Source organism: Galeopterus variegatus, unplaced genomic scaffold (genome assembly GCF_000696425.1).
Source record: "Galeopterus variegatus unplaced genomic scaffold, G_variegatus-3.0.2 Scaffold6040, whole genome shotgun sequence".
Classification (NCBI taxonomy): domain Eukaryota; kingdom Metazoa; phylum Chordata; class Mammalia; order Dermoptera; family Cynocephalidae; genus Galeopterus; species Galeopterus variegatus.
Genome location: NW_007732151.1, coordinates 76698 through 94607, shown reverse-complemented (window position 1 = coordinate 94607; position 17910 = coordinate 76698). Strand labels below are relative to the sequence as shown.

The window sequence follows — 17910 nt, the reverse complement described above, 5'->3', positions numbered from 1 at the left end:
ATAAAATAATATTGATTTTTTAAAAACTATTAACAGAAAATAATAGATCTTAATAGTCGACACAAAAATGGCAGAAATGAAGGTGGTTCTATCAGTTAGGGGTGTCACAGGAAACAGACGGCGCGGTCAAAAAGGGTCAATCAAGGGGAGTTTTTAAAAAAGGGACTATTAACAAAGATCTAAGGAAATTAAATAGGGAGAGTGCATTAAGTAGGGAGAGCAGGCTCCAGAATGGCAGTGGGGAGGGAGCAGTTTCTGGAATCAGGAGAGGTATGTGGGGAAGGCTGCCTACTGTGCCCTTCCTGGAGGGATGCAGCCGAGCTAGGGACCTGCTGGGGGGGTGGACAAACACCCCCAGCCTCCCTCTTCTTCCCCCTTCTCGTCTCCAGCTGGTGCCTGCCATCAGCTGGGCCCAACCAGAAGCCAGAGTGTGAGGGAACCCATAGACACAGCCCTGGCAGCCCTGGGCAGGGAGCAGGGTGGGGAAGGGTGGTAGGTGGATCCAGAATAAATGGAGAATGTCTTGCTTAGAGTGGGGGGTGGGGGTGGGGGAAACGGGCTTGAATGACCCTCATGCTGCTTTCAGACTTCCTTCTGCATGGGCATCGTCCAGAGGTCAGGCATGCAAGCGTTCCCAGTGCTCTGGGTGGGCCCTGCACACAGAGGGAGACACCAGGATATGGGTCCTCAACAGAGTTGACCTCGACCTTCCCATTCACCTTGTGGGCACTGTCTCCTCTCCTTTAGCCACATAGGCTGTCTCCTGGCATTAAGACCAGCGTGCTTGATAAAAGACAGCCAAATTCCTCCCTCTCTGGGCCTCAGTCTCCCTATCTCTAGAATAACATACTTGGACTAGAGGAGTAGTTTCCAGACTTTTGTAAAAAAGCTACAGGACATTTTTGTTTAAACCCATGTTATGAGGGAACACTAGTATATAAAACAAAGTGGAGCAGTCCTGGATAAAGTTGTGTGTGGGGGGGCGGGCTGGGTGATTGGGGTGCCTGGGACCTTACCTTTTGGCCATCTTGTGGCACCTCTGCTCAAACTAAGGTTCAGGTTAAACAACAACAAAAAAAAAAAACAAAACTTTTTTTTTTAGTTAAAAACGGTTAGGATTCCTACATCTGACTTCAAGCCTACCTGGAGGGTGGCTAGGGTCAGAGGTCATACACTGGCCGAATCCAGGCTTTAGTCTTCTTTTGCTTGGTCTCCTCCACCCCCCAATTTGTTAATTTATTAGTTGCTAACATTTAGAAATAAGGCTACTCCACATGAAAATCTGAATTTCTGGTTTCTTTTGGAAAATCAGATGGGACAATTCCAGCTGAGTTCCTATAAATGGCCACACTCATTCACTGGGACCAGCTGGGTCTGCCTTTGAGTTTGCGACTTTAGGTTTAGGCGCGTCACCACTGTCCTCTGGAGACCATCTGTGGTATTGCAGGGAAGGTCTTGCAGGCAAAACGATCTGAAAGAAGGTCCAGTAGGGGCCTGGGAGCCGGCAGGAACTTGAATTCTCATTTTCCAGAAGGGAGCGAGCACCTTACTAGGTGCTCCTCCCAGTGGGATGAAGAGGATAAGCCACAGCAGAGGGATGTGAGGAGGCCAACTGGATACTCTGACATGACCAAGAAATGTTCCTGAACAGAACTGGCCTTGATCTTCGCCATTCCCCATGAGGGAACCCTGTCCCTTAGCTACACAGCCTGTCTACCACGTGATGGAAAAATAGGAAAGTTCCTGACCCTTCTGAGCATCAGTTGCCCCATCTGCAGAATGACGTTTGAATCAGAACAATGGCTTGCAAGCTTTTTTTTAAGTTACAGAACTGTGCCTTTTTGGGCTTAGATAGAACTATGAATGCCCGTTGCAGTGTTTCAATTCTGAAAACACTGATTTCTAATGAAAAGGCTTAATTTTTAAAACATTATAAGAGAAAGACATGCTCATTATAGAAAATTTGGAAACTACTTAGGGACAGAAGGAATTTGAAAAATCATCCATTATCCCATTGCCTAGAGACGATCACTGGTGACATTTTGAAATATTCCCTTCCAGCTTTTTCTTCTTCTTTTTGGTGCTGGAGCTTTTAAAACTTAACATAGTGATTATTATATAGTGTTTATAAAGGTGCATATTTTGATTTTTAAAATGTTCTTCTGGTTATTTATTCATCCAGCAAGTATTTATTGAGCACCTGTTATGTGCCAGGCACTGTTCTAGACACTGTTAAGGTGGCAGTGAACAAAATGACAAAAAGCTCTGTCCTCATGGAGCTTTTGTGCCGGCAGGGAGAAACAGAAAATAAACAAGCCTAATAATTATATAAATTGTAGCATATATTAGAAAATGAGAGTGGTGGATAAAAGGATGAAGTAGAGAAGGGTAAGAGGGGCTTTGGAGCCAGGTGAGGGCATGAGCAGTTGAGAAGTTAAGATTTGAGCAAACTTGTAGCTGAGGGAGTAAGCTGCCTGGATCTCTGAAAGAAGAATGTTCCAGGCAGAGGAAACGGCAAGTGCAAAGGTCCTGAGGCAGGAGCAGGGTGCTTGGGGTGGAGAGAGAGATGGGGAGGGGAGGAGATGAAGTCTGAGTGGTAAGTGATGTTGTGGGAGTTGGAGAGTGCATATTTCCAGAAGGGTTTTGATGATTTCTCCGTGGGAGAGTTCTGAGCAGAGGAGCAACACTATCTGACTCAGGTTATTTACACAATTTGGAAAATACTAAAAAATAAATATAAACCCCCAATCAGGAAGAATCCCATTACTGAGACATAGCATTGATTAATCTTTTTGGTAGATTTCCTTCTTGCTTTTTTTGCCCCCTATAAAGATTGGAAGGCTTACTTCCTTTAATATTTTTTTCAAAGTAATCTTTTTTTGTCTTTTTAGAAAGATAATATATATGCCTGTGGGAAAATGTAGGCAATTCCAAAAAGTATAAAGAAAAAGTAAAAGTCACCAATATATCCCCACTTGGAAATAGTTAACATTTTGGTGCTGGCCATTTAGCTCACTTGGTTAGAGCAGGGTGTTATACCACCACGGTCAAGGGTCCAAATCCCCATACTGGCCAGCTGTCAAAAAAAAAAAAGTAAAAACATTTTGGTGACATTGCTTTATGAAGCTAGTGTGTGGTTCTGCATGTGCACACACATGCACACACACACAGACAGAGGCATGGACACACACACACCTCCACAGACCAAGACGCCCATTTACAGTAGTAGGATCACACTGGACAGTTCATGCTTTTTGTAAACTTTTTTTTTCCCCAATAACTTGCCCTAGATACCTCCCAACATCTTCTATGTGCTTTTTCATGGCTTCTGGGGACCTCAGATGCTCTGCAGTAGAATCACAAGATGCTTCTTAAAAATGCAGATTCCCCAGGCCCTGTCTTATACCTACAGACCTAGATTCTCTGCAGATGGGCCAGGCATCTGCATTTTAGCCATATTGTTATTTGAAACCCTTTCCCTCCATTGTATAATGTACCATAATTGATTTAATGGATCCCCTGTCATTAGAGACATTTAGACCCCATCCCTAACTGGGGTCCGTTATAAACAAGAACACAAGATGGTCTTCAGGGTCCACCTCTGCCTGCTTGTTCTATAATTTTTATGGGACAGATTTTTAGGAATGGAATTGCTCCATCAAAGGACAGGAGCATACGTTAGGACATACTGTTCTAGTGCAGTGTTTCTCAAAGGTAGTCTCCAGATCACCAGCATCAGGATCACCTGAGATCTTGTTAGAAATACACATTCTCAGGCCCCACTCTGGACTGTATCAGACAGTTGGGGAGGGGGCCTGGCGACCTGTGTTTTCACAAGCCTCCAGGTGGTTCTGATTCTTGCTAAAGTTTGAGACAACTGATTCAGAACTACGCTGTCAAATATGAGGGTACTTCAAAAAGTTCCTGGAAAAATAGAACCCAAAGCTAATATAAATCTTTCCATGAACTTTTGGAAGTATCCTCATACAGTAGCCACTAGCCATGTGTGGCTATTTGTTTAAATTAGTCAAAATTAAATAAAATTTAGAAATTAGTTCCTTGGTGGCACTAGCCACATTTCAAGTGCTCGATATCCATGTGTGGCTAGTGACAACAGTATTACAGACAGAACATGGCCACCATTGAAGGACATTCCATTGACGGTGCTGTTTGAGAAAATTCTCCACAAAGGATGAACTGCCTACCCTCTCATGCCCTCACCCTCTTTTTAACTAAAAAGCATCAGAAAGAACCTTCAAGGGCATAAGACAGGCCTGGGGTTCTGGGCTACTTGAAACAGATTGTTTAAATCCTCAGCAACTCCTGGAGGCACAGGCTTGTTTTTAGGTGTGGCGGGGGAGGGCAGCACCCACTTTCCTCATGGTCTGGTTCTCTCCCGAGCAGGATGAGATCATCTTCTTGCGATCCCAGGAGAAATCATCCCATGATGACAGCCGCTCTGTTCTGAAACAGTTGGAGGTAAGACCAGGGCAGAGAGAGAGGGACTCAGGAATTTCCATTGTCTGTCTGTCACTTAGGAGGCCTGTCAGTTGATTCTCAGGAGCAGTAAGACGTCTTCCCCATGACTTAAGACTGGCCTGGGTCATATCCAGACATGGCACAGGCAATCTTTGTCAGAGGCAACCTCTGCTACAGGTATTGCTGATTTTTGTCCCTGGGGGGCCTCTTCATCCGCTCTAAAGACCTCCGCTTTCAGGGAGTCTAGCCCAGGCCCTTGGGCCTGTAACTTCCTCCCAGATGGGCTTCTTTTAGGCAGTTCTCTGCTTCCATCTTTTCGTCTCTCTCTCCTTCATCCTGCTGTGCCCTGTTCTCGATCAATAATAGCAAGTGCAAACATTTCTTGAGCAATTACACATACTAGGCACTGGGCTAAGTGCTTAGCTTGCACTCTGTCACTGAACCCTCATACCAGCCCTACGAGATATGTACTGTTGAACTCTGTTCTACAGATGAGGAAACTGGGGTTCACAGAGGTAAAGTCACTTGACCGGCATCAAGGAACCGGAAGAGTGTATGAGCTTTGAATCGTATTCAGCTGTTAATAACAGGGACCCAAAATAGCAGTGACTTACCTAAGCAAGATATAAGTTTATTTTGTTAAGAAATAATTATGGATGTAGGTACTTCAGAGCTGGTATTGTGCCTTCATGATGTCATCAATGACCCAGGCTCCTTCTATCTTTCTGTTTTGCCATCATTAGTGGGGGGGTTTACATGCCAAGGGTGCCTCATGGTTACATCATAGCTGCCACAGGTCCAGTCATCACATTTACATTCCAGGCAGGAAGAAAGTAAGGGAGGCAGAAAAAGGTCTTGCTAGCTGAGTCAGCCAACTTAAAAGTTCCTTCTCAGAAATCTCAGCCAATGCCTTCTGAATTTATATCTCATTGGCCCATCCCTATTGCACAAGTGGTTTGGAAATATAGCTTTTACCTGGGCACATTATCACCTGAAATACAATCAGGGTTTTGTTATTTAGGTATAAGAGGAGAATGGATAACAGATGTTTGACAAAGAGTTTGACTGCAAAGCCCCTGTTCTAATCCAATAGCTCTTGGCCCAGGAACTGAGCTCCTGGTTCATTTTCCTTCCCTTTTCTGTGGCTTATTTCTGTCCTTGGCATGCACCTGGTTCACAGGAATGGCAGTGCCATTCTCTGATGGGCCACTGGGGGGCAGCAAAGCACATGCTGCCTGTTGAGGTGCTCTGGCTCAGAGAGACATCTCCCAGGAGTCTGTGGATAAGGAGTTACAGACTTTCAGTCAGGGTCCGGGTCCAAGTAGACCCTCCCCAAGCTGGGCACGTGTCTGGTGTCCCACGTCCTCCACTCGGGGCTTACCAGAACCAAGACTTTGCCTTGCGGTTGAGACTGGTACTGCTGTTCATCTTGGGGTTTTGAAGGCAGCTTGGAGAGGCTGACCAGGCAACTCCAAACATCTCCCCCACCTCTGCCTAAAGTTCCTCCCATTAGCTCTTTGCTCCTTTGGCCTTAGCATGACTTTGGGGGGCTTTTTTTCAAATGCAAATACTCTAAGGAGGAGAATTTGTCTTAATAGCATGAGCTCACAGATGTTTCTGACTCCCTGCTAAAGATCACTTCCATCTGCTCTGGTTTTAGAACCATTTCACATGACTTCCATTTCACCATCTCCTTCTCCCTCTGGGGAAGTGGTGGAACCACCCCCACAATGGAAGGGTTTTGCATAGAAGGTAAGCAACCAGGCCCTGTACAAGTCTCAGAAAAATCACTTCCTAGCTATGTGACTTTGAGATCATGACTTAACCTCTCTGAGCCTCAGTTCCCTCATCTGTAAAATGGGGATGATAATTGTACCTACTTGTTAGGGTTGTGAAGTTTGAATAAAATCAGGTGCATACACATGTAACACCCTACAGTGCAGAAAGCTGTAACTGATAGCTATTATTATTGTTGTTTAGCATGTAAGTCAGAAAAACTCAAATCACCATCACCTTGTTACTGAATAGTCGCCCAAGTAAAGAGTTGGGCCCAAGGCAGTGTTTAGACAAGCTTACTACAGGGAAGCTCAAGACAAGTTCACTTTTCCTCTCTGACCTCAATATTCCTCATCTGAAAACTAGGCCCATTGTGCGGCTGAGTTGAGATGATGTGTGTAAAATATCTGGAATATTTTAGGAGCTGGACACATTATCACCATCACATCAGGTTAACTCTTGACAATTTTTTATTAATCATGTGACTTTTTAAAAAAGCCATGCAATCTTTTAATGTACCTTTAGAATGAGGGCAGTTCGTGCTGTGACACAAAGAATTCACAGCCTCAGGAACTGAATATCCCAGTAGATGGGCAGAAGCCACCTGATGTGGTGGTTGAGAGACTGAGTACAAGTCCTGGTTTCTCTCTCTTGGCTGTGTGTCTTGGATCTTCAGTTTTTTCACCTACAAAATGGGGTGGACAGGGCTGACCCCTTGGGTTTGTTATTTAGGGTGGTGCATGTAGAGACCTTAGCCTGCCCTTGGGAATGGGGCTGGTTCTTAGAGGGCCCAGGTCACCTTTGCAAGCTGAGAACTCAGAGGGAGACTGGGTAACCAGCTGAAGATAGTACCCTAGAACAGTAATTATCAGCCCCAGCTGCAGGTCAGGATTGCCTGGGAGGCTTTAAAATTACCTGATGCCCAGGCTTCATCTCAAGCCAATGAAGTCTGAATCTCTGAGGCTGGGGTGCAGGCAGCAAATATGTTAAAGCTTCCCATGTGAAGCCAAGGCTGAGATCTAATGGGCTCGCAGAGGTTCTCAAACTTTACCGTGCATCAGACTCCCCAGGAGACGTGTTAAAACCCAGATCACTGGGCCCAGCCCCAGAGCTTCTGACCCAGTAGGTCTGGAGTGGGGCCCAAGAATCTGCATTTCTAACAAGTTCCCAGGTGAAGCTGATGCTGCCTGTCCTTGGACCACACTTCAAGAATCACTGAGCTAGAGCATTATGTTTTAAACTGTGAATGGTGAAATCAGTTTATTGAATTACAACTAGCATTTAAAGACAGTGAGACAGAACAGAAAATATTAGAATACATAATAAGACTATTGATTCATGAAACTTTAATTTCATATGATTAGATAATATATATAAATATACACACATGTATGTATTGGGCTGTAATGTATTTTTTCCTGTGGGCCACAATTTTTTTAAAAAGTGTCAACAGCTTTTTAGAAATATTGTAATCCGGTACACATTAGACGCACATAAGTAAAACATAACTTACATTACAATATTTACCCTTATGACCCTTAATGCACACTAGTATTTTCTCTTCCTTTCTTTTATGTTCTATTTTATTTCATTTTTAAAAAATGCTGATGGAAGCCCATGTTATCTGCTCACACCCCCTCAGAGGTTTGAAAACCTGCAGTTTGGAGACCCTGGCCCTAGAGGGTTCCAAACCCCCTTCCCACTGAGAGTCCTCATGAGTGGGCTTACATGTGGTGGGAATTGGGGTTTGCTATCAGGAGAAACTAAGGAAGACCACAGAGGAGGCAAATAACCCTAGAGGGTTCCAAACCCCCTTCCCACTGAGAGTCCTCATGAGTGGGCTTACCTGTGGTGGGAATTGGGGTTTGCTATCAGGAGAAACTAAGGAAGACCACAGAGGAGGCAAATATGTATGAGAACAAGTACAAGGAGATCAGCAAGACCTTGGAGCATCTCAAGAACTCAGTGGAGAACCTATTTAAGAAGATAAACTGTGATGCCACCAAGATCCTGGTGCAGTTAGGGGAGACGGGGAAAATCACCGATATGAACCTTCCACAGTATTTTGGTGAGTCAAGCTGGGGCTCATAGGGCTCTTGGAGCCATTTCCAGAGCTTTCTGTGACCAGGCATGACGACGTGTTCTTTGGAGGTAGTGAGCCTGGGGTGAAGCCTGTGGGCACTAAAGCCAGCCTGCCTGGGTTCAAATCCTGGTTTTACCCTCACTAGCTGTGGAACCTTGGGCAAGTTTCTCAACTTCTCTGTGCTTCAGTTTTTTCATCTAAAAAAATGGAGGAAAGTCCATGATCTAACTCATAAAGTTGTTGGGAGGATTAAATAAATTATTAGTTTTTAGAGAAAAAACTGTATGATCACCTCAATAGATGCAGGAAAAGCATTTGCTAGAATTCAACATCCATTCATGATAAAAACTCTCAAAAAACTAGAACTAGAAGGAAACTTTCTTAACTTGATAAAGGACATGTATGGAAACAAACAAACAAAAACCTCAGGTAACCTCATACTTAAAAGTAGGAAGCTGAATGTTTTTCTCCTAAGACCGAGAACAAGTCAGGGATGTCTACCCTAACCATGCTTATTCTGTGTTGTACTGCTGGTCCTAGCCAATGCAATAAGGCAAGAAAAAGAAATAAAAGGCACACAAATTAGAAAGGAAGAAACAAAGTGCTCAGAGCAGTGCCTGGCATGTAGCGAGGGCCTGTTAACTACCACACACTTTTCTAGGCACAGAGTAGAAAGAGAGGGATATACCTACACAGATCATGACAATTTGGAATAAATGGCTTCCACTGCTCTTAGAATTAAGCCTAAGATTCTTCATACAGATTCTTCATGAGGTTTCCAAAACACCTCCAACCCCTCCTACCACGTTCAGTGATTTGTTAGGGGGACTTGCAGGACTCAGCCTACAGTCATACTTATGGCTATGACTTACGATAGCAATAGAATAAAAAGTAAAATCTGCAAAGGAGAAAGGGGGATAGGGTGTTTAGCATAAACCACATGATAAACAACATTGTATGAACTGTTTAGGCATGGTGAGCCGCTCTTATCCATTAATGGTAGTGGAAACCCACCTGAAATCCAGGTTCCCAGATACCAGCCAAGGGCCAGTCTGGGAAGCAGGCCTTTCCAAGGAAAGAGCCTCAGGCCTGCTCTGTGAACTCTTTTCTGCACATAGTCTATCAGGTTCTCTAGGGCCTGGCCCCTGCTTACGTCTCTCATCTCCTCTTGTCCTGCTCCCTGTCTTGCTCACCATTTCCAGCCATGCTGTTCCCCTATCTATTCTTCCAGCCCCTCTCCCTGCTACATCTCATTCAACCTCAGGGTCTTTGCACAGGCTATTCCTGGAAGACATCTTTCATGCCCAGTTGTTACTCCTCATTCTCTGATCTCAGTCTGAATGTCCTCTCCCCAGTGAGGCCTCCCTCCACTGCCCCATCTGAAGCTGCCCCTGGCCTGCCCACCACTATTGTTCCTTCTCATGGTAGTCCTGTTACATAATATCTACCCAATTTGTTTCTATGCACAGGTAGCTTTCTACCTGAATCGATGTGGTTCTTGAGATCCAACAGCAAATTTCATATGCAAATACTTTTGGTCCCTGATTTTCAGATAGAATAGCAACAGTTTGGATAATGTGAGGCTTATTTTTTAAAATAAAATCCAAATCTAGTAGTTATCGAGTTCAGATAATGAACATCTGGCTAGTGAGGGTGCCTGTAGTATCTGCCCACTTGTTTCACTTGCCTTCTTCTCTATGCCTTCACACACGCTGAAGCTCCCTTAGGACTATCTTTGTTGTTACTGTTGTCACTGTTTTGTTTTTCCTCCATTGCAACCTTAGTATCTTGCATGATGCATGGCATGGTAGGCACTCAGTAATCATTTATGAAATGAATGAATGAATGAATGAATGATTCTGTCGACTGAATGGGGCCACAGAAACACAGTGAGAAGGGCAACTCCCTCAAACTAGGCAGGTCAGGAAAGCATTCCTGCAGGTGTTGAGGCCTGACCCTAGTAGCACACTGGTGGGGTTATTCAGGTAAGAATGTAGGGAAAGGCATTTTGGGTAGAAGGAACAGCATGAGCAGAGGCCTGGAGGCCTGAAACAGAAAGAGCACTGGGGAAAAGCCAGTCGTTTAAGGTGGGGCTGCCTACCACTCCTAATTTTTAGTGTAAACCAGTGTTTCACAACCTTGTTTCCATCATCACCCCTCTAGGGAGCCTTTCCAGACATTCTTTTCCTAATTTCCCCTCTTCATGACACTTTAACAATATAGATATATAGTGCATGTTGTTTATGTCCTGAATGTGTATCTGTGCTTTATGCATTGAGTCAGATTTTTTGCCTCTCAAAAACCAAATTTTGTCCTCTAAGTGATGTTGTCCCATGGAGGATGCATGGTGTAACACAAGCTGAGGCCCTTGTCCTTGTAGGAGCTCATGACCCGCACCCCCCTACCTCCTGGTCCTTCCCTTCCTCTCCAGCATGGGGCACCACCCAGGCACCCCCAGGAAGCAGGTCTCTTGGCAGCCATCTCAGTCCTGCTTTTAATTTTTCAGCTATCATTGAAAAGAAGACCAATGACATGCTGCTGTTAGAGTCCTACAGGCGGATCCTGGATGCAGAAAAGGTGGAGGCCGAGGTCCCGCCACCCTTCATCAACCCTTTCTGGGGTGGCTCTGCCCTTCTCAAGCCCACAGAATCTATCAAGGTGATCCCCCCGGTGCTTGGATCCGACCCCTTCAGCGACAGGTTGGATGATGGTGAGTTCTTTCTCTCCTCATCTGCACAGGTCACTGGGTGGGGGTTTCCTAGGAAACCTGTGCCTTCAGTGTCGGGGTTGCTGTGTCCAGGTGCCCGAGAGGGTCTGCAGTATTGTACCTCAGTTTCCCTCTTTATGAGCCCTCACGGGCCGTCAGTTCCATTGGGTACCATCTTGGCTGTGGCCGCTTGACATTATTTGCTTGGGGACTCTTCTGCTTCTGACACAAGGGTGATCTAGCCACAGATGCCAAAGTTCAGTTATCCTGGAAATGTTTTTAAATCACAAAATGTCTAAATTTTACAAATTGGCAAGTTATGGGTACACAAGTGTCCCAGATCCTCTCACCCTCACCCTGTGCTCTTGGGTCTTGCTCCACCTGTGGCCTCCCTTTCCCTGACCCCTGCTGTGTCTGGGACCCCCATCCTTGGCCCCTCACCATCTGTGTCCCCCAAGCCTTTGGTTGAAGAAGACTTGACTTGGCTCATGCCAGAAGCAAGAAGCTTAACTGTGGCCCTTCTGCACCAGCCCATTGATCTTCCTTCCTTTCCAAGGCAGAAGCTCACATGTCCCTCTGTCCGGGGGAGCCAGCCCTTCTCTCTGAAGGTGGGAATCAAATTGGCCCCACCTGCTTTTTGGAGAGCAGTTTGGCAACACATGTGGCAATTGACCTTCATGAAAAACTTATTCAAAGGTGGAAGATGAAAGTGGGAGGGGGGGAGTTCACTGCAGCCTCAGACTATAAACAAGTGAAATGCCCACCCATTAGAGACTGGCTAAGTAAGTTACATTCCACCCATCCATGCAATGGATTACTGTGTAGCCTCTGAAAGAATGCACTGGGCCATTGTGAGCTGACATGGGAAGATGCCCTTGATATTGTCAAGATTAAAAGAAATGCACAATGGTATGTATCGTATAATACCATCTTTCTAAAAAACATACTATACATATGCATGCAGTACACACACACACACACACACACACAGACACGTACACGCACGCATAGCTCCTGTTTGATGTAGCCAGGGTGACTGAAACTTAGCAGGAGTGAAAGCTGGGTCAGGTGTCACCCACCTTAGCACAACTACTTTAGCCCTTCGAGTTCCTGGGGGCCGGGAGGAGAGGGCACATCTGCTGGTAACATTGTCTTCACTAAGTCAGGAACTTACAGACAATGTCTTCACTTCTCTTCAAAGGAATGTGATAAACATTGGGTTCTCCTGGCGCACTAGCCCTGTAGGTGTGGATTGGAAGAGGTGCCGTTTCTGGGTAGATTAATTAGGAAAAACTGCCCTCTCTGGGTAGAGATGGCTTGGCAATCAAGTGGGGGCTGGGTTTCAGCTCTCCCATTCACCTCTCTCCTTCAGGAGTTTTTGTGCGGTACACATCCTGAACAACTGAACATGGTGGCCCTGTCTCCTTTATATTAAACCAAATATCCTTCACATCTTGTCTGGGTGAAAAAACAGTCATTGTCTGGGCATCCCTGAGAACTATATTTCTGCCTATTCTCCCCTTCCTGAGCCCTAAGAATTTTCATACTCTACTCCTGAGCACTGTAGAGGGACCTGAAACCAGGCTTGAGCATTCTTGCCTTGGATAGTCATGAACAGGGCAGAGAGACACTGTGCCTGGGAAGGAAGCCCCTGGTGCTGGGTTTGATTTCCAAACTTCTCACACAAATCTCATCTTTGGTGCAGTTGAACAGCCGCTGGACCATAGCAGCCTTCGGCAGCTGGTGCTCGACAATTATGTTTTGAGGGAGACTCGAAATAAGGGTTCACACTCGGACAGTATACCTGAAAAGGGGGATGATCTGAGGTCCAAGAAGAAGTTAGTGGTCTGACGTGGACAGGGCGGCATTTGTACTATAACTAAAAAGAATAAATGTTTTGTTCTGTAACCTCAGTGCCTTTTCACACTCATTGCTAAGACACTTGAAGTGCTGGGAGCCACCCCTGAGATGGGGCAGAGGAGCAAGAAGGGTCGGGTTCAAAAGCTGGCACAGGAGGCAAGAATTGTGTGAGGTCAGCATGGCCCCTGAGGACCTCTGAGCTGGTGACCAGTACAGGTCATCCCTCACCAAGGTCCACCGGATGAAGCAGGGACGAGTGATGTGTAGGGGTCACATTGGAACCAAAATATTGATCTTGAGACCCCAAAACCTCATGGGGTGTGGCAAACACTTATGAGCAGGATCTAGGAGCCACAGAGGCTGTGTGTCTGTTTCTCTGTGTGTGTGTCTGTGCGGAACCAAAATATTGATCTTGAGACCCCAAAACCTCATGGGGTGTGGCAAACATTTATGAGCAGGATCTAGGAGCCACAGAGGCTGTGTGTCTGTTTCTCTGTGTGTGTGTCTGTGTGTCTCTATGTATATATACCTGTGTGTGTCTCTGTACTTTTGTGTGTATGTCCGCATGTGTCTCTCATAGGCGAGTGCATCACTGCAGAGCTGAGTCCAGGGCATCTTGCCCTGAAGCACATGCTGCACTTAATGAGTGACCCGAGTCAGGCCTCCCTGCTGCCTGACCACATCAGTCCAGGAGCCCCGGGGATCAGTTTCGTGGCCTGGACTGTCTCTGGAGTGAATGGGAGGCTGTGAGGGGTGTGGCACATTGCAGGGTGTGGATGGCCCACAGGTCATTGGGTCCCTGCCCACCCAGCTTGCTGTCAGCTTTGAAAGGAGCTCCAGTTCCCGGCAGCCAGGGAGTGATTTCAGTGGTCGTGTGGATGGGCCTGACCCCGAGCTCCTCCTGGGGGTGGCACTGTTGTTATTCTTGAGCCATGAGGACTCGCCCCCGTCCTGGCTCCTGCAGCCTCCTGGACCCCGCCATTCCCTCTACAGGAGCCAGCTCCACTCCCACATCCAATTTCAGTTCTCAGTTCCCATTGCATCATTCACTTTTGCTGTGTCCTGGGTACTTGGGTTCTTGGGATTCTCTTGAAAGCTTAGAGTGCCTGACATCCACTCCCCCCCTTTTCTCCAGTCTCCTTTGGGGAATACCCCTACCATTTGCAGGCCATGTTGCTCAGGAGTCTCTTATGACTGAGTGTGATTTTTTCCAAATGAGCCATATTCTTAGCATGTGTGGAAGGTCTCCTCCTCTTCATCATTATGGGGCCATCTTAGCATTTCTATGGGAGAAACATTCTGATGACATCCTAAAGAAGAGGATGCCATGGAAACTAGGCTCTGTAAATGCTTGAGCTCTTCAAAAGTAAGGGCTGTGGTCATTCAGTTAACATTCCAGTAAAATGTGGCCCTTGATATATACAGTCCTGAGTGGCTGAAAGGTCTGTCTTAAGTAAAAAGTCACTAAGATTCAATAATAATGACAGCAGGGCCATCGATAGCTCTTACACTGCCTTTGTGAAAATTAGTAAATGGCCTTCCTTACTGAAGGCACTTCTATCTGTCAGAGGAATGTCATGACCAAATACACGACCTCCTGTTTATTTGAACACAGCCTCCAGACAGATTTCCACCTGTAGGATGTGTGGCCACAGGTATCTCTAAGCCACCTAGGCTGCAAAGAAAATGGAGGTGGATAAATGAGGAAGCCACATGATTAACAGGCCAGGGGCAGGGATGGAGGCATTAAGTGGGGAGAGAAGGAGGGGAAGGCAGGGAACCACACCCCCACTCCAAAGATGAGCCCAGCATTGAGCAATGAGCCCTTCTCTTAGTCTTTCTCTTCTCCGTGGGTGATGATGTGCACCAGATTCTTGTAGTCCAGGTTGCCAGTCACATCAGGGGGGAAGGCGGCGAACATCTGGTCAATCTGCAATTAACAAGCAAGAACGCTGAGGACAACAGGAGAGGAACTGGGAGGGAGGGCTGTGGGTGGGGCCAGAGCAGAGAAGCAGCTGTGGTAGATGTGGAGATGGGCCACTCAGATCCTCCTCCAAAGAAGGAACTGCTGCCCAGCTGCTGCAGAGAGTCCCCCTTCCAAAGGTTATGTCCTTCCTGGGTCAGCCCACAGCCAGGTGATCATTGTCAGGGTATAAGGGCCCAGCCATCTCGCCCAGCTCAGGACCTCCTAGAAGGGCTATTCTAGTTCCAGGGCTCCCTGGGGAATTGGCTAAGACTATCTTTGGGCCTGAATCTCATCTCAACTTCTGCTTTCCTGCCCTTCCCTTCCTTTCTCTGCCCCTCCTTCACCAGGTACTGACCCCAAGTGTTCTCCCAAATAAACATCCTGCAGGGATGTTCCTGGAAACCCAGCTTCAACAGGGGTAAAGCAAGGATTGTAAACTCGAGTTTAAGGGGCAAGGCGGGTTAGTTAAGGGAGAAAGGTGGGTTTGGTGGGGACTGTGGCTAAATGGAGATATATGGCCTATTTACTGAGGTGGCAACTGCTCAGGGCCAGCTGAATGTGGCTGTATGGGCAAGGAGGTCAGAAATCTAGATTTTTTTTTTTACATGTGATTTTCACATTTAAAATGTATTTGCTATTTATTTAAAAAAACATATTGGCTATTAATAACTAGCACTTTTACTGCCCTTATTACATGTAGCATTTTACATATATTATTAACTCGTTTAATCCTCACAACATATTATGAGATAGGTTCTATTATTATCCCTATTTTACAGTTGAGGAAGTTGAGTCATAGCAAAATTAAGGAGATTTTCCAAAGTCACAGAGCTGGTGGAAGGTGAAGGCAGATCTTTTAACTGCCTGACTTTGGGGGGAAATCCAAATAAAATTTTTAGTAAAATGTGGAACTTGATGGAAACAATCCTGAGAGCCTAAAAGGGGCTTTTTAAAATAGACTCATAATGTTCACTAATAATGCTGGCAGGACCATTTCTTGCTCATACAGAACCTTTGGCAAATTAGCAAAAGTGCTCTTTCTTCCAGACATGTTACTGCCACCTGCCAGAAATAGGTCATATATACTGATTTTTAAAAAATTATAACAATATACTTTACTGCCATCTGCTGGAAAACTATAGCAACGAACATACAGTCTATGATGACTATTATGAGACTGGCATCCCGGAGAGTTGTGCAGTGCACAACTTATACGACTGTATGTGGTGGTCCTTCATGCCATAGTAAATTGATTCTCTAACCAGGTCTCTATGCATCATGAGGAAGGCAGAACCTGGAGCCATGCAGACCTGGGTTTGAATCCAGGCTCTGGCATTTGCCATTAATGTTGTCATTTCAGCAAGTGACTTTACTTCCCTGGGCCTCTGTTTCCCCATCTATAAAATGACAATATACTAGCTTTTACTTCATAGGATGATTGAGAGAGTGAAATGAGGCAAGGGCTCAGTAAACAATTGCTGGTTCTCTCTCACTGTGGGGTCAGGGGTGGTTTAGATAAGGGGGGAAGATGGAGCCCTCTGAAGGGTGAGCCCAGGAGCTGGGGTGCAGGGAATGCCCAAAGGACCCCATTACCTCCTCCTTGGAAAACCTCTCTGCCTGTGTGGTCAGCATCTCTCGAACGCTGCAGAGAGAGAAAAGCAGGTGTTGGTGTCAGATGTGGGGGGGGGCGTGAACAGGGAACCCCCACCTCCTTCCCACAGACCCCACTCACTAATCAGCTTTCAGCACCCCTTTGCCTTCAGGGTCAAACACTTTGAACGCATTGAGAATGGTCTCCTCAGGGTCTGCCCCTGAAACAGAAAACAGGGCTTACATATGCTGTGGGTGGCTGGGAACCAGTGGCACCCCAGGAGGCAGGGCCCAAGTCCCCCCAAAGATGAAGGGGTCATAGCAAGGCTGCTTTGCTTGGAGGAAACACCCTGCCTTTGCCTGAGCACTGAGCCTTGATATTTTGAACCAGAGGGCTGAGAACATAGTTATTTCTGAGCAAACCCAAGACCAAATACAATCTAGATTTAGAAAGACCGAGATTTGAATCCTGACTCTGGCACTTGATAGCTGTACGGCCTCAGACAAGTGACTTTCTGTCTCTGAGTCTCAGTTCCACATTTGTAGACTGGGGATAAGAATTGAAACTACCTCCTAGGTGCTATTAAATGAGGTAATGCATACAATTTCTCAGCATGAGGCCTGGCTTAGGGTAAGCCTTGGAGCAATGCTAGCTGCCGTTTTTTATTCTTTTTTCCAATGATACGTTGCCTTCTTGAAACCTACCCATCTTCTGCCAATCCCTGTCTGTCCTCCTAGTGCTTTAATTCATGTCCGAAGGTAAAGACACATAGATACACACACACACTCAAAGACACACATACACACATACACAAGCTTACCCTTAAGTTTCTCCCCAAACATTGTCAGGAACACAGTAAAGTTTATTGGACCTGGAGCCTCCTTGAGCATTTCATCAATTTCTTCATTTTTCACATTCACCCGCCCTAGGACAGGAAACACACACTCAGGGACTTTAAGCTGGGAAAGAAACAACTATTAGGACACTGGCATTTGCCCCTGTAATTCCACTTCAAGGAATCTAGTCTAGGAATAATCAGAGAAGGGGTGGACAGGGCAAAGATACATGTGAGAAGATGTTCTCTACACTGATTTTTATATTAGCCAGACAGCTGGAAACAACCAAACATCCGATGTGAGGAGGAGTTAGTTATTTATAAAATAGCGTCTTCAGAACCTGGAACATTCTATAGAGATATTGTAATTTTTTACTCAAGCGAGAAATAGTCATAAATTAGGCTTCTCAGTTAGAGGTGGGACAGATAGATGAGCATCACCTGGGGGAACTTTTTCAAGTTATACTTGCTGTAACCCACAGCCTTGGAGATTCTGACATACTTTTTTTTTTTTTTTTTTTTTACTGACCGGTAACGGGATTGCAACCCTCAGTGTCGCGCCTGTACCGGGGACCAGCAACGGGATCGCAACCCTCAGTGTCGCGCCTGTACC

The 17910-nt window shown here is 45.9% G+C and overlaps 2 protein-coding genes across 2 annotated transcripts in view; one reads left to right on the top strand and one right to left on the bottom strand.

Annotated features, from left to right (window-relative positions):
• The window catches only part of CCDC63 (coiled-coil domain containing 63), a 39946-nt gene extending 27050 nt beyond the window's left edge, over window positions 1-12896 (top strand). The window contains exons 8-11 of the mRNA XM_008590366.1: window positions 4405-4479; window positions 8131-8323; window positions 10845-11048; window positions 12751-12896. Coding sequence (XP_008588588.1) covers window positions 4405-4479; window positions 8131-8323; window positions 10845-11048; window positions 12751-12896 — 618 coding nt within the window. The remainder of the gene's footprint in view (window positions 1-4404; window positions 4480-8130; window positions 8324-10844; window positions 11049-12750) is intronic.
• Window positions 12897-14736: 1840 nt separating this feature from the next.
• MYL2 (myosin, light chain 2, regulatory, cardiac, slow) overlaps window positions 14737-17910 on the bottom strand; it is a gene marked incomplete at its 5' end in the record, with an annotated part of 5477 nt that continues 2303 nt past the window's right edge. Inside the window, 4 exon segments of the mRNA XM_008590365.1 lie at window positions 14737-14835; window positions 16465-16513; window positions 16604-16682; window positions 17283-17471. Coding sequence (XP_008588587.1) covers window positions 14737-14835; window positions 16465-16513; window positions 16604-16682; window positions 17283-17471 — 416 coding nt within the window.